Source organism: Sparus aurata, chromosome 13 (assembly GCF_900880675.1).
Source record: "Sparus aurata chromosome 13, fSpaAur1.1, whole genome shotgun sequence".
Lineage (NCBI taxonomy): Eukaryota > Metazoa > Chordata > Actinopteri > Spariformes > Sparidae > Sparus > Sparus aurata.
The window spans coordinates 29,545,156-29,562,047 of NC_044199.1; the positions used below are offsets into that span (position 1 = coordinate 29,545,156).

Here is a 16,892-nt window from a genome sequence, read left to right on the forward strand (position 1 = left end):
ATGAAGAGTAAGTGCCGTGGCGCTATCGCAATTCAACACAGTCTGTGATCTTTGATATGTGGAGGCCAAACTTCTTGAAGCCTTCGATTCAAGTTAACCTGAGTCATTTCTCTGCTGTTTTTCTATTTTCCCTTTTTTATTTCTCCCTCTGGCTATGTGTAAAAAACATCCAAAAGTTGAACAAATTTTTACTGTCTTAGAAATCTGAAGTTAGTTTTCGATGTGTTTCATTGGCTGAGTTGTCGCAACAAGAATAAACTCAGTAACAAGCCAGTATGATCTTTTTTTCCCACTATATTTCATAAACTTTACTGTCCTTTTAATGCTACTTTCTCACTCATATTCCAGCTGAAAGGAAGAAGTTCCCCAAGCTCAGTGACATTTTCTGCCTAAATCAAGCTTAAATTGAATAAATCAACTAAATCCCTTCTATGTCTCCCTGCAGAGAAAACCCAGAAGGGAGAAAAGAGGAAGCAGAATGGAGTGAAGGAGAAAGGGAAGGAGAGGAGGAAGAGTAGTCCTGAGAAGAAAAAGGAGAGATTGAAGGCAGAGAACGGCTCCCTGCTAAAAGAGCTAGGTACATTGTGTGTGTGTGTGTGTGTGTGTGTGTGTGTGTGTGTGTGTGTGTGTATGTGTGTGTGTGTGTGCGTGTGCGTGTGTGCGTGCATGTGCGTGTGTTTGTGTGGGTGTGTGGGCGTGTGTACGCCCTGCAGTGCTTGCAAACTGATCAAATGCACCTCTTTGGCTGAACGTATGCCACATACATGTGTGTTTGTGTGTCCATTTGAAAGATCCTGCTGACAAAAAGCCTGCAGCACATTCAGAGCCCTCATGCATCAATTATTTATTTGAAGCTGAGTTTTGGGCAGGATGCAATAATAAAACAAGCAAGACATTGTAAAAGTTTGAAATTTCAAGATAATATTGCTTCATTTGACCTGATAAAGACTTTCCAGTACAAACTTTGTCATAAATAAATTACTGATGCATAAAGCTGTTTAATTCTGCTGTGGTCAGCATCTGTTCCATGCTGGTGTGGTACCTTTTCTTTTTTACTACAGGCTTCATGCCTCCATCATCAGTGCTGTCATACATTTGCTGTGTGTTGCTTTGTGTAGATCAGGTGTCAGGTGCAACGGTAAAGTCTTTAATAGGAGTTGACTGCGGCTCAGCCTCCAAGGTCTGATCCGATGCATCAATCTGCTGGCAGCATAATGTCACTCAAAGAGAGAGAAAAATTGGCTATTCTAAAATCACTCAGACCTCCTCTCAGCTTTCTTATAAGAAATAAATCACCTTGTTTCAGCCTGCAGAACTTCCTCTTGGGAAGCACAACATGAGTTACAATCATACTGGGAAGTATGGAAACTGAGATTCAGTCCTCTGGCTGACCGACTAAGCGTCAGATTCCACTAGGCCTGTCTTGTAACGAGACAATGCTGGTGTTTCCACTGGCAGTGCCATGCCACGGTTCAGCAGCGTCCCAGAAGCAGCTCTACACTATGAGAATATGCACCAAATCTACTTTTAATCTAAGCTAACAGCAGCTGCATCAATCTACACAGAGCAGATCGAGCCAGACAGGAAATCAGACAGTGAACAGCGCAGTGCACTCAGTCAACTGTCAAAATAAAACACCTGAAAGTCAGAAATGCCAACAATGAACACCCTTAAAACAGACAAATAACGAAAGCATGTAACTGTATAGCCTACTCAAAACAATCACAGAAATCAAGGAAAAAATGATGAAATACATTTCAATACACACAATCTGAGCAAGTCAACAATATCATCACTCCCAGTGAGATATTTAGCCGCCGTGAGGCTGCACAGACCGGGTAACAGAGACAAGCATGGTGGAAGCAAGAGGTTTACTCTAAACCACCTGACAACAGTACTCTGACGTTAACTTAACCCACAATCACAGCAACCAAAGATGACACATGGATGAACAAACATGAAATGAATGATCAACAGAAAATTACATTTACAATTAAAAGGATTGTTTTCATTGATTGTTTCACATCAACTGTCAAGTCAAGAATGCCAAACGTAAGGAGATTTCCACTCCTCCTAGAACAACAGTACAGACGAATGTAAGCTCCTCTTTGAGCATTGTTCGGGTTTTTGGCCCTCCAACAATGTAAAATGACTGATGGGTAATCTTGCTCGTCAACTGATGAGCCATTGTTCAATTCTCCTCTACACAGGTCCCAGTTCAGTTTGGATTAAGCATTTTTTGCTCCCTATGGATTGATAGTCCTGCATAGCTCTGTTTACTGATTGTTTTTACATTTGATCCATGGTGTTTTTATGGTTTTAATCATCCATTGTTATATGTTTTATTCCTTTTCCTCAAGCGAGCTTGTATGTTTAAATGTTACTGTGTATTTTATTGTCGTGTTCTTTGTTCATTGTAAAGCAATCCTGAAAAAAACCTGGCAATTACATTTCCCACAAAGCCACTAGAGGTTATTTATCAGATCAGACGCATCTTCCACTTGAGCCACAAAATGCTTTTGAAAACTTTTTTGTCAAATATGCTGCTGTACTCTACCAGTAAACACACTTGACCTATAATTAATCTTTTCTGATGTTTTAAAAGGCGTGAAAGTTGGGTATAAGAGGTGGAGAGAATATGCATAGACATGATGGTAAAAGCTATGTCGGTGTTAATCTTTGTCACTGATGAGCGACAGGGAGAGGGACACTGTTAGAATAAGGGAGAGAGGCCTGTCGCTGCCAATCCTCATCATTAGTCAGATGAGGATGGATGATAATAGTTGTCTGTCCCGCTAGAAGGTGATCATTCTTCACTACCCATCATTACAGCTACATGTGATGCTCAGGAGACAGATATAAGATGGAGAGTGAGCACACAGATTATATTTATGTAGATATTTGTCTGTAGCTTTGACAATTTACAGGCATTTAGCCTGACACTCGTATCGAACGTGGGGGATAAAGGCTGGAGGACACGAGATCGACTGTTGATGGACACACGCTGGCATCTGTGGTGATTAAATCTGTTGTCGACAAGAGACAAGCCACCTGCCTGACTATTGGGGTGCAAATTAACATTTCAAAGCACAGACATCCTCAAAAGAGTCAGAAAGACATTGTTCGCTGAAGCAGTTTGTCCATCACTAAGCAGATTATTGTGTATTTTTAACTGAGCAGGAGTGACATGTTTGGCCTTGAGAAGTCTGTGAGTAGCTGATTTTTGCAGGTTTATGTTAACGAGACCAGAAACGTGTTGACTGCCGTGTTAAATCGGTTGCAGATACCAAAAACACGAGTTTCGGGTTCGGGTTCTGAAATTGAATATTTGTCCTTTTGCCTCTCCATCTGCATTCAGTGAGGTAGACAGGTTTGTTTTTGAAAGTTGCCAGTCTCAAATGTGTCTGCAGCTCCAGTTATGTCGTATTTCCTGACATCCTGAAAAACGTCCTCAGTTTATTTTTTCAGATGCAGCTGCTTCATGGGGCAGTAGAGCTGTGACAGTTTGACGAGAGCTGGTGCTGTCGGCCGTGGCAGAACCAGAGCACGCTGTCAGGATCAAACACAGTGTTTCTTCTCCTACAGGCTTTTATTTTGGAAATGTTTCCCTCCAAAATTACATAACCATTACAAGGCATTCAAAAAGGTAAGAACCCGCTCAAATCAAAGCAGTTCAAAGCACTTTAGAGGATAAGGTACAACAAAGATGAAAATATTTACAATTTTAAAGTGCAAAAGTGCAGACAAGTACTACAAGAGACATGATTTAAATTGAAAGTAGTGCAAGATAAAAGAATAAAGCGATCAATTTAAAAATATCAAATAAATGTCTTAGTTATCGTCAGGACACTGGCTGCAGGTAACGAACAAGATGGAGTTGCTCAAGACCTTTTTTGAAAGCCTTGTGAACAGAACGTTACAATAATCCAAGATACTGGAAAAAAAAGTGTGGGTGAGATTTTCGAGGTCTTGTTTGGACATTACATCTTAGATTCTTTCTTTGTTCTTTAAATTGATGTTCAATGGATGAGGTAACAGATTTGATGTGACAGCTGACAGCTCCGAGATTTTTTTGACTTGAGCCTTCGATAGGGATGAAATGATACCTAAAACTCACAGTATGATATCATAATGATAAAAAGTCCACGAAAGAAAAGAATGGGAAAGCGGCCAAAGAGGTTGGAGTGTTTCCCCGCAAAACTACAGGCCAAACACTACCAGTTAACAGTTTGAGTCAAGCACAGAGAACACAACCAACAAAACAGACCAATCAGAGACAGAGTAGGGAAGATCGTACAAGAAATCGCTGGACCCATATTAACGGGAAATCGTCTTCTTGAGCAGTACGATTGCGCCCTCTGCTGTTCAAACAGAACATCCGATGATGAGCAGCAGGGACATTTTACTCACATTATAAGGGTAATACTGAGGTTTTGAAGACATGCAATTCAGCTGCAATTCTTAAAAAGCAATACAACGCTGGTTTATTATTTGGCTATTTATCGGAGGGCAAGTGCAAACTAGAAATAAATGCTACACATCTGAAAATGTGACAAAACCAAGAAATGACCACTGTGACTGTACAACAGCAAAGTCGCAGTAAACTTGATATCTGGAAGAAGTTTAAGATTGGAGGCAAGATAAACAGCCGACACAGACAGCTGTCAGATTTGATTACTCTTATCTCTCATTAACAAGCAGTTAGCTTAACAAGCACAAATGGGCGCTTTTCTGAAATATGACTCAAAGCATGTTGAATAAGTGGAAGGCGACTTGTTAGCCCCCACAAGGAAGTTATGTTAATGTTGTGAAACTCACAAAGGTTCAAGTCGCTCCACTGTCACGTCTCATCTATGTGCGTGGTGGAGTTCTGATGAGGCAGCGGTTTCTCTCTCTCTCTCTCTCTCTCTCTCTCTCTCTCTCTCTCTCTCTCTCTCTCCCCCTCACATCCCTATGCACAACAGGAATGTATTTATTCATTAAAAAAAAATACACAAAAAAGGGCACTTTTTAATACGAGGCAAAAAGGGCAGGGGCTCAAGCACCCCTTGGGCCTTATGTGTGCAGGTTCCTGATGAGGAGAGATGGTAGAATGCATTCATACTGGTCTCCCTTGTCCGATCAATAAACTTTAAAAGCTAAATAACCACAAAATATGTTGGTAGACATCGTCACAGTCCCACGAGGGTATCGCAAGATATTTTTATTCCGACGTCCCAAAATGCGGTATAACATTACATCCATAGTCTCTGAAGTAAGAGACAGCGAGGTAAGGTCAGGTTGTAGGTAATCGCATGTTCGACATAACACAGACTGAATCCATTACATTGAAAATAATAAATAACAAGCTTCAGCCAATTTTCCCCTGTTAAAGAGCACCTAAAAAATAAGTCGACACTTAAAGTCACTCAATCTGGCATTTCTAAGCAACATTTTAAACATTTACAGCAGCTATAAGGATATTTTAAAGGGTTATTTAATGTAGAATATTTAGATATATTTATATATCAACAATTACAACTTCTATAAGGATCTTTTATATAATTTTATACTACACCAATTTAATTATCTGTTTATCCGGTTGTTTTAACCACATAGAGGTTGTTGTTGGGAATAACTCCTATTTTATCATACAAATAACAAACACTTGAGAGGGTGTTATAAACCATTTATTAAATTATTATACTTATAAATGCTAAACAGGAGGCCCTAAAGGATTTTAGTGTTGCAGATAAAACTCCTAAGATGTGATTGAAGTTTTGTTATGAAAATAAACAATTAACATGCAAACGATAATGAGAAAGACACGCTCAAATTGTGATACACTGCATGTTTGTGTGGGCGAATATAATGACAAACAAAGTCCTCCGTATCTTCAGGCTTCCTCTAAAAACAAGCTCCTCCGCTGTGAATAGCTTTGTATATGTAGGACAGTAAGTGGGTGGATTTGTAGCCTTACATAATCCTTGTTTATATGAACCCAGATCTAATAAGTTATGAATATTCCTGCACTGACATTCTGTAAAAAGATGTGGGCTGCGCAGACAATTACTGTACATGATTAATATCTGAGAGGCCTAAATGAAAATGAATTCTGATGACACGCTGTGCTCTGTAATATCGTTTAATCTCCTTTTATGCGCGTGAGAAAAAGCAGTTCACCTACATGGTGGATGATTACAGTGTTGTATAAGTTTGTAGAGCCTGCAGGGTAATTTCTCTTCTCACTTACCCCTTCATCCAAAGACAGGTCAGAGGTCAGGTCATCAGGGTCCTACAGTTAATGAGAGTGTAAACAGAAGACAAACAACACGAGACGCATGAAAGGCACAAACGGGACATACTGGCACACCGGCAGCGGCACTAAGATGACATGCGAGGAGCTCTGTTTCTTCCTGTGATCTCAGGAAAATGAACATGACAGAACGTTGCTCAAAGCTACAAAAACCCTCCCAACAAAGACGTCATGCTGTCATCAAAGGATGAAACCTGGAGCTGCTCTGTTGATAACGAAAATGGGCTTCTGCCTTAGTGGGATTAAAGCATTTTGGTAGGAATTATATACAGCTAAGCTTAACCTCGCTCTATTGTTAACACTTCTGTAACATAAAATCCGTCCATGCATCCGCACAGGATTCAGTTTCCACTTGTAGGAGTTTGAAGTTTTGACTTTGTGCGTCAGATGCAGGGTTTTGAGAAACGGGTCAGGAAGTGGTGGAGTTTGTCAGTTTGGGTATTCTGCATGAATTTGAAGTAGTGTTGGATACAGAAGTTAGACCTGTGTATTTTCAGATTTTGGTCAGCAGCTTCAGAAAACTTCAGATGTGTCCTGCTACCTACAGTAACTTTGATCAAAAGGCACTTCCACTTTTTAACCAACGTTGGCTTTATTTTTTGTCCTTGTTGACACCATTCAGCTTGGCCAATGCAGGGAGGGAATCTTTCAAATCCTCACAACTTGTTTGATTTTACTTTTTGGTTTCACGATTCCATACAGACTTTTCAGACTCCAGTGCAGTGTTAGCCAAACATTTCTTTTACCTTTTACAATATTATGAAAGAAAAAGCCTTGAAGAAGGTCTCAGATGGAAAGCTTGCACACCGTTAAACAGATTTTTTAACAGATTGAGGGTGCAGATGGTTTTTTCTCTCTTAGTTTGATGTCTTATAGCTCCAGGACCTCAGCTAAGTCTGATACTAGGTAAGCTTTGTTTTCCCCTATTTTTAAAACTATTACAGAATAACATTTGTGTAATTAGTCCTCTGATATATATTATGTCACGTAACTAGCAGTTTAACTCTCGTGCCTTTATGAAGATCACAGTCAAACTAAACAGAAAAGTTGAGAAAATGTGGAAGAGCCTGCCGTTTTTTCGTAGTTTTCATAAATGTCAACAGTAATCAAAGTGAAAGCATGTAAGAATAATTAAATGAAAGTAATTTACCATCCAACATTCCTGGGTAAATGTAATTCTCAGTCTGCTTCTGAGCTCTCCGTTTTGTGTGTACAGGAGCAGATCTTTTTAATCCATTTAGTTTTTTTTGGTTTCCTGATCAGTGTCGGGTGGATGTTTTGATGTGATTTAGCCTGTATTGGTTGGCCAGCTTATTTTCCATTGCATCTCTGAAGGATCATAGCCATACGAATCATTTACAAAATACTTCACACTGATATTGTAGAGCTGGGTATTAGGTTAGTAAATCCTTTTGCCCAGATGATTGCTTTTATTGAAGGTGAACTTCAGATAACTCTTGTGTGTTCATGCTGCACTGTGCCCTCAAGACACAGCTTTTCAGTTCAGCAAACAAAATGTTAAAAATCGTGATTCTTATTGCTGTAATCTGGAGGTGCAGCTACAGTCTGGTAGAGCATGCAACAGGAGCAGAACATTGTAAACCCATTTTTCCACTATTCCATTCACTTGTCCAGTAAATTTTGTGAAGTTTGTAACTTTTGGTTAAAATCTGTTTTGTAGTATTGGATGTGTCTAGTGCACTTTCATTTTCCCTTCCAAAACCGTTAAACTTTCCATTTGGTTTTTGTTAAAACTGGTCTTAAGTTTAATTGAAAAGTGAAACAGGAAGGGAGACGTGCATATTACATGTAAGTAGGGTTTTGATAGCATTTTAGCATGTAGTTATGACCTTTTCCACACTGAAACATATGTGTTGAAACAATGGTCATATGTAAGCTACACATCTTAAAATGTGTCACTATTACATCTTATTTAGCCGATGTTTACCTTGGACATCTTGCGACCAAGATCACCAAATAACTCTTCACTGTGGTGTCTCTTGTCTACGAACTGTCGTGGATGATGATGCTTCTCTAAATGGTTCTGGTCAGTGTGATCGTAGCAAAACATGAAATGTTCCTTCTGCAAACAGGAATAACAGTCAGAACCCAAAAAAAATAAAAAGCCCCCAACATTCAAATCTGCCTTGAAAAATGTTATAATGGGTTTAATATAAACAATGAAATACTAAATCATTTCCTAATTTGCACATTTGTAATATTTATCAGTGACAGTCATTTAACACCTGACCAGGTTAAACTCCAGCATTCATTTACAATATGCAGTATATATAGAATGTCCATCATCATATGTGCTTGGTGTCTTGCAGCATCAAGATGCAATCTGGCAGAGCTGTTTTGAGCTTTTCACCCACTCACACAGTGACTATCAGTGATGGCGCAGGACTTTCTCTCATTTCCTTATTTAACCAGAGCAGTGACTCGCCAAGCCAACAGTATTTTCCTGTTGAGAAGAATTTAATCAATAAGAGAGAGATGATAATACAGGACAGGAGAGGAGTTTGGCTCTGCCTCACTTGCTTCCTGTTCTGATATTATCTTCCTGTCCGTTTCTATTTATCTCTTTTGGTTTTCCTCTGTCTCTTTTTTCTTTCTTTCTCTGTAGCTCTGTGTTGTAACACTCTCTGTTTATCTCTCTGTCTTTCCTCCTCTCTTTCTCCGTGTTGGTGTCTCTAACTGACTGAAGAGGGATCAGGACTGCAACTTGATGTTGAATAGATGCAGGGAAATCATCCCTCACATTGTATTTCCATGACAAACAAGCCCTTCTGTGTATGTGTTGTACTTCTTGTACGTTGTGTGCAGCCATATCACTTGTCTGCATTTATGTGTGTGTGTGTGTGTGCTTTCCTTTGCCAGTGGATATATATATATAATCGTTCCTTTCTCAGTGTGTCATCTGTGTGTTTGTTTTTGCATGCCGTATGTGTTCATATCTCACCGTCTCAGTGTGTGTGTTTGTGTGTCAGGCCATCTGTTCTCTGTCGGGTCTGGTCCTGACTCCCAGGGCTTTGTATTCCTCTTAGTGTTCTGGGATCAAGAAGACAGATATGTACCAGAACTCTTTCTCAGATGTACTGTCCCCAATCCCCACTGTTTATTAGCAGCGCCCATATGCCAGTGGTGATTTAGAAAAGGGAGATTGTTTTGAAATCTTCCCAAGTTTCACCCTCACAGGCACTGAAGAGTTTCATCCTTAAAAGTGAGATCCATAAAGAAGAATTCAGTTAAAAAAAAATTTCAAAACTAATCTGCATGTTTTAGTGTTGTGAGATGAATTAACATTAACTGGAAAACATCCGCAAAAGATTTAACTGGCGAGCTATGAAGAGCTTTTTCAGATGATGAGGTGAGTCTCTGCCTCTCCAGCTATGAAACAGGAGCATATTTATGTTCCCAGGGTCCCAAGTTTGCAGGATTCAATTTTTCCGAAGCCTTCCAAACATCCTATGTTCCTAGAGTTATCATTTCCAGAGGTGCCATGTTCCCAAGGTTCTATGTCCCTAGGGTGGTAAGTTCCCTTGGTATTATTTTCCCATGGTCCCATGTTAATAGGTCATATTTTGCAAAGTTCTGTCTTCTGAGAGTCCTAAGTTCCCAGGGTCCTATTTTCCCAAAGTCATATGTTCCAAGGGGCAAATTTTGCCATGGACCTATGTTCCCAGGGTCCAAGTGCCCATGGTTCTATGTTCCCAGGGTCTAAGTTTCCAAGGGCCCATGTTCCCAAGGTCCTGTGTTCCCAAGGTCCTATGTTCCCAAGGTCCTGTGTTCCCAGGGTCTATGTTCCCAAGGGTCTATTTTCCCTAGGTCCTATGATCCCTTTAGTATTCTGTTCACATATATTAACCCTTCCATTGTATGCGGGTCAAAACTGTAACCCCAGCTCTGGGAACAGAGGTCTATATGTGAACTGGGTAAGATAGGACCCTAGGAACCCAGAGAACAACTCCTAAAACCTACATTACCTGTTGTAAACAAGCCATTGTATAAATTGAATGTGTTCTGAAAGTGCCGCCTGCTCAAAGTTCAGTACAGTAACTAATTTCAGTGGATCATCAAACAGAATGACATTTTCTGAGTAGCCCTTGATTTAGCCCTTTATTTTATCCACTTCTAGAATGACAAACAGTACTCAACGACATTTAAGCAAGTTTATATTTCAGCAAATACATTCGCGGTTGAAGTAATACCTGTGAGGGAGGTGACCAGATCACCTGCAAAATAAATCTGTGTCTGTGTCTACTGAGGACACCTCTATACAAAGCAAATGCCCTTTGAATTCAATACAGTGAGAGAGGTCAAAATCAGGTGCCGCTTTGTGAAGGTACCGGAGATTCAATTTAATCAGAAAATATATATAAAAACCACTTCAAAAGTCCCCATTCCCATTGCAAAGTAATCTACTGTGAATCTGTGATTGCACATACTTCGGTGTTGTGCTGTTTTTGTGATTCCCTTTCTTCAACTTTTGTGCCAGATGGTGACAGTAAAATGAAAAAGAGCTTTGAGCTGTTGCCACTGTTAACAATTGAGAAAACTGCCTTTCACTCAAAGCATTACGAGTCATGGCTACGGTGCACTCTGGTGTTTTCAGGCTTTTGTTACTGAGGGAATTTATATCTTTGTGTCCTGCGTGGTGGCTCCTGAAAAAATAAAAATAAACAGGCTAAAAAAATCCTGTTTTTGCCACCAATGTAATGTGTGAAAGGCTGTATTTCCCCTTAAGCATCACAACGTAATAGAGTAAAGAAAATCAGAAAAATTTGACATTACACTCAGGTGGTCAAAAAAATAATGAAGCCAAATAACAGATAGGAATAGTATGTAATCATTCTGACACCAGTATCTTAAGAGACAGAAAAGTAAAGTGTCTCTTTTGTTGTAGAGAACAACTCTGACAGGTTCATTCCTGTTGATTCATGCTGAGCATTTTATTCTGGTTGCCATTATCGTCGCCTATTCTGTGAATTCACGTCTTTATTGAGGCATTCAGTTTGTTCTTTTTCCGCCTGCTGCACTTGTGCCTCTCCTTCATCGCTCTGATGGGTCTTTTGATTGCTCTCTTGCTCCTCGTGCACCTTGACTCTGTTACAGTCTCTCTGTTTCTATATCCGTCTTTCTGCTGGAGTTTCCAGGCAGACGTTTGGCACTGGAGAACAATCATCAGACTGCAGTGAGGGCTTTAGACTTACTAACACACACATACACGCTTTCACCCGTTTACAGGCCTGGTCTCGGTGCTGTGATGCTGCTAGTGCATTCCTTACCCCGCACTGACTTAGTAGCGCTAGTTAGCGAATTATTGCTTGCCATCCTGGGTTTTTTTATTACTGTGAGACTAGTGTATACCGGTACCGAGGTCGACTGTTCCCTACGCTGTTGTTGTCACATAACACAGCCATGAAGAGGTGCTTTAAACAGCACTAGCAACTATTGATACGTTGCATCAGCCTACATTTTCCCATTAGTTGAACATGTTAGCTGCTGCTGAAGAAGGAGGAGGAGTCAGTGCCATTATCTGGTTTAAAAGATACTGTTCCATAATCAGTAGGCTTCCACTGGAATTAATATTTTATGGTTCCTCTTGCATATTTAAGATTTTAAAGACTAGTGTTGTATTTCTTGTGCATTATATTTACATTTAAAATACATAAAGTAGTTCCACAAAGAAAAACATTTACACTGCTCTCATTTTCTCCCCTCTGAAGTCGAAAGTAATCTCTTCTCATCCCAGAACACTGCAGACCAAACATAACTGACATTTAAATCTAACTAAGCCTTTAGGTTCCTTTTTTCGGACTTTAACATTACCATCGCACATATGAACATAAACAAGCATGAATAAGAATAGAAATAATCACACCTCATAATGTCTTGAAAGTAAATCCCACAGCTACTGATGAGAGTAAATGCACCGAAAGATTGCAGCGTTACATCTAATTCATTGAAACAGTTACACTGGATAGAAGATAAAGAAAAGAAAATATTTGATTTAGATTTTTCCCAGTTATTTGAAACAGAAGAGCTGTAAAACCCTATGTGCCGTACTCTAAACTGATTCTGAGTGGAAGTGACAATGTTCTGCAGTTTTTACCATGTTAGATCTGGGGAGAAAAGTCGATGTCAGCTAAACACTCAATGAATTAGTCAAAAAAACACCCGTTATGCTGCAATGAATGTAAAGTCAGTTTCTCTGTGATGTTGTCAGCCTGCAGCGATAAGATCTTTGGCTGCGAGTCTTCCTCTGACATGGCAGCAGGGCGATGACTTTTAATGATGTACCTTTTACCTCAGATTGCTCTAGCAGAGGCGTGAGAGAAAAGTTTATCTGTATTAAAATTAGCCTAAAGAGCATCATACATAACCGATCAAATATTTTCTTAGCTGTTAACGTCACTAATCTTAACTACAAGATGCCCCGGCAGAGGTGATAACCAGAGGAAGTACCCTGCTGACTTTGATGATCCGGCTTCTTTTCCTGCAGTGCCACCATCAGGATTACTTTTTTGATTTTAAGTAAAATGTCTTGAAAACTATTGCATGGGTTATCATGATAATTGGTACACACAGTTATGTCCCTTTCAGGATGAATTGATGCAACCTTCTTGATTTATTGATCAGTGGATCATCAGCCTCATCTGCTCTTTGTACAGTATTTAGTGCTAATTGGCAGTTATTAGCATGCTAACAAGCTAAACTAAGATAATGAATATGGTTAACATTATGTAAACCTTATCAGTGTGAGGATGTTAGCATACTGATGTTAGCATTTAGCTGAGATCACTGCTGTGACTCAGTACAGTCTCACAGAGCTGCTAGCAGGGCTGCAGACTCTGGTCTGGTTTCTATATACTTCCAGCTGCAGTATAGTAACAATAATTTAAAATAATAATGTCAGGATGTACAATATGTGATATGATTTGAACAAAGCTGCAGACTACAGTGGCATGTTTCAGGTTTCCCTCCCTGCCTTCGTCTCTCTGAACTACTCTCTCCTTTATCATCCCCTCCTGTCTTCCTCACACTTGTTCACTGCCTCTTTTTTCTTCCCTCTGTCACCTATTCCCTCCCTCAGAGCTCTCTCGACTCCTGCAGAGACATGCTGCGTCATGGAAACGACCGGCTCGGTGTGTGTGTGTGTGTGTGTGTGTGTGTGTGTGTGTGTGTGTGTGTGTGTGGAGGATAGCTGGTGTTAAAGCCACCCTAACAGCACCTCCTGCTGTCCTGCTTGGCAGATCATTATAGGCACTGAAGATTTACAGTGAAGCTGGAAAAAAATGAGAAACTAAGAGAGAGAGGGAGTAAAATCTCTATGCACTTATCCGTATTTTTCATGATGTGTTTGTTTTGTAAGCATAAATTTATGCTGATATTTACATGGTGCTATGGGTTGTTAAGAGGCAGTTGCTCTCCAGAGTGGATAATACAGACTCCCAGTGCTCTTGTGCAGAGGTTAATGGTTGTTTCTGGCTAATTAAGAACACTAAATGTCATTATTTTTCCATTCGCTAGATGATACACCCTCCAGAGTCTAAGATCATTTTGATTTTGCTGCACATGATTAAGGATTGTGCTTTAGCACAAAAACATATTTTTCACCAGAGGAAATGGCCTTTATTGATTCTCATGCAAATTCTCATGTGCTGATAGAAATTTTTTAGACTTTTGGGCAGGACTCTGTGGTTATTTCTATGTTACATTTATTCTTAAAAAATAAGAGAGTGTGCTGGTTACAGCCTAAGTCCAAAATTGTCATCATGTGTGGCTGAGGTCGTTATCATCCGACTCTCTGTAAACATCCACTTTATGAGAAACTAATAGCACAGATTGTTAATAAATCAGGGTTCAAGACTTATGTGCATCTATCTGTTTGAAAGAAGGTAACACTTGCACACTGACCTCGATGGAAGTTTCATTAAGACAACTTGATTGGCGAGCCCAATTTTGGACATTTACAGTTGCTGCTGTCTCCCTCTTGGAGAACCGTGTTTTGTTTTTTTTTCTGTTTTCCTCATGTTTTTTCTCAAATGTACTGTTCTGATTATCACGTTGTCTTGGGATATTTACTACACGGGGCTGTTTGGATGATCCCCCACAACTGCCTTCGTAGAGCTTGCCAGCCTGTTGCTGTGCAAATATGAGCGTGGTTTTTCAAACAGCTTAACCGAATGAAGTTCCATGTTAGACTGAAACGTTGTCTTTATTATACTTCCGTGGCAAGTAAGTGTACAAGATTGACCTTCTTTTCATCTGTCTGGGGTTCCAACACAAGATAATTTTGGATAGTTTTGTTATCTGTAAAGAACGTAACGATACAGACATCCAACAGAAGTCAAAGTAGGTTTTGTAGACAGTTTACAAAGTCAATGGAAAGATGCGATTGGACAAGTTTCGAGTGAAGAAGACTGGAGAGAAATCTCTGTTGTTTGAGTTCAGTTCATGGTCTGTGTCTTTTTCTAGCTGGCTTACAGCTACAGTTGGTATGTTGCATTTGGGATTTGGCTCCAAATATGTAAAAATATCTTTTACTCTCCTTCATCAGCAATAAGCAATTTGCAAAACATTGTGGTAGTAATTTAACTACGTATCAAACATGTATTTCATCTAATAGAACTTGAGTTTTAGTTCTCATTTATGAAGTGAATTATAAGTTTTGTGACTTTGTTACACTAAATACATCTGACAAAGTGTTAGGGGATGTAAAGATGTAAAGCATCCTCTTTTGTGGGAACGGCAGAGAAAAGTGCATGAGCTGGTAGATATACCCCTCCACCCTAATTCTCTGTTCTCCTTAAGCCTCACTGCATTGTGTGTGTGTGTTTGTGTGCGTGCGTGTGTGCGTATGCGTGTGTGTGTGTGTGTGTGTGTGTGTGTGTGTGTGTGTGTAAGAGAGTAACAAAAGACTAAAATGCCACAGACAGACATGCAGTGCTTTGGCAGCACTTTCACAGCCCACAATGATAGAAAAGGAGCCATGAAAATCTCCTAATTATACACACACACACACACACACACACACACACACACACAGAGACACACACACACACATCACAGTGTTGGGACTGGGACAGGAAACAGGATTTCTGCTGTAAAATGGGTTTATATGTTCATTATTTATGAGGCAACAGAAATGTGTTTAGACTGGGTGTTTATTCTTTAAATGTCACTGTGTCGCTTTTTTTCTCTCGTTCTCTTTATTTCCTGTATTTATAACATTTACAGGTGCTGGGTGAGAGATTAACATCAATTTGGAGATGTTGCATTATGTTTTTGATTATATTCATTTTGACATGTTGGTGTAATTAACACAAATATCACCGAGGGAGGCTCCACTTGCCTATAAATGCTTATTTGCACCAGATCATGTTTAGATTGCATTGCTTTATGGCACGAGTGTGGAAGATGCTGGGATTTAAAACATGTCTGTTCTTGACAGACCTTATCTGACATGTCATCATGTGCATCCCTCATTTTGCAAGAAGACTTAACCTTTTTTGTCTATCAATTAACTTTGCCTGTTTTTTGTGTTAGATCTGTGCTTTGACTGTGTACATCCAAGTTTGAGCGGTTTGTCTTTAACATCAACAATGGTAAATCTGTTCTCAAAATCAAAAACAAAGCCCAATCATCCTTTTTGAATTGAAGTGTCACTTTTGAGTGAACTGACTAAGCTAACCCTTTTATTTACATACAATATGCAATCATTTCAGTTGAAAACAACAGAATGTGATTGACAGTTCTGATGTTTTGGCATCTGCCGACACTCCCAAGCTCTCTGAACTCTCAGTCCCACTGCTAGCTTCTCAGCTAACTGAGCTAACTACCTACGGCAGCTGACAGCAGTAAGCGGTTTCCCAGATTTGTTTTCAGTTCAACATGTGGTTGATTCTTATATGTTGCATCGTGATTGAATTGCAGGATTTAAGGCAAATGTCTTGCACATTCTAGGATCAGTTCCCTTCAACTCTCCTGACACTTATAGAACTGTTTCTGTATTGTTTTAATTATTGTTTTTATTTATAATTGCACTTCTCACCTTTCTTCTTCTTCTTTGTCTCCCTCTGCCCTTCATCCTTTACCATTTTTTCACTCTCACTCTTTCTCCACCTTCTCTCCGTCTGTCTCTGTCTTGCTACCATCGATCTCCTCCTCCCCTTCCTCTTCTTCCAGGTTTGTCAAAGTCCTTCCCATTGGACAACTCTTTGTTCGACAGCTGGCTCGCACAGTCGGTCCAGATCACTGCTGATGACATGCTGAGCCAGTGGGCTCTGGGCGCCCAACATCGAGACAAGAGCGGCAGCCTGCTCTCTGATCAGGTAAGGCTTCAGCAGCAGGAGGTTATGATAGCTAAAATATCCAGTAGATGCCACAATAGATTGATGTCCGCTGGGAATTTTGTACTCATTCGATACTTCTAAAATAAGAAATGATCCGCGAGCTAAACTTAATTTCAGTGTCAGTATGTGCAGAAAGCACACAGATCAGAGAGTTAAAGGAGGAGGAGGATTATATTAGACAGAGCTGTAGTTTCTGCTCTTGGCGGTGAACGGCGGCACAAATTGCAAAATTCAAAAGG

The 16,892-nt window shown here is 39.9% G+C and overlaps 1 protein-coding gene across 3 annotated transcripts in view; it reads left to right on the forward strand.

The window, feature by feature from the left end:
- Positions 1 to 16,892, forward strand: part of jade2 (jade family PHD finger 2) — a 210,430-nt gene that overhangs the window by 178,930 nt on the left and 14,608 nt on the right. For 2 of the 3 annotated variants that reach the window (XM_030437345.1, XM_030437344.1), the window contains 2 exons: positions 446 to 577; positions 16,487 to 16,632. In XM_030437345.1, coding sequence (XP_030293205.1) covers positions 446 to 577; positions 16,487 to 16,632 — 278 coding nt within the window. The remainder of the gene's footprint in view (positions 1 to 445; positions 578 to 16,486; positions 16,633 to 16,892) is intronic. The other variant, XM_030437346.1, reaches the window with a different exon arrangement.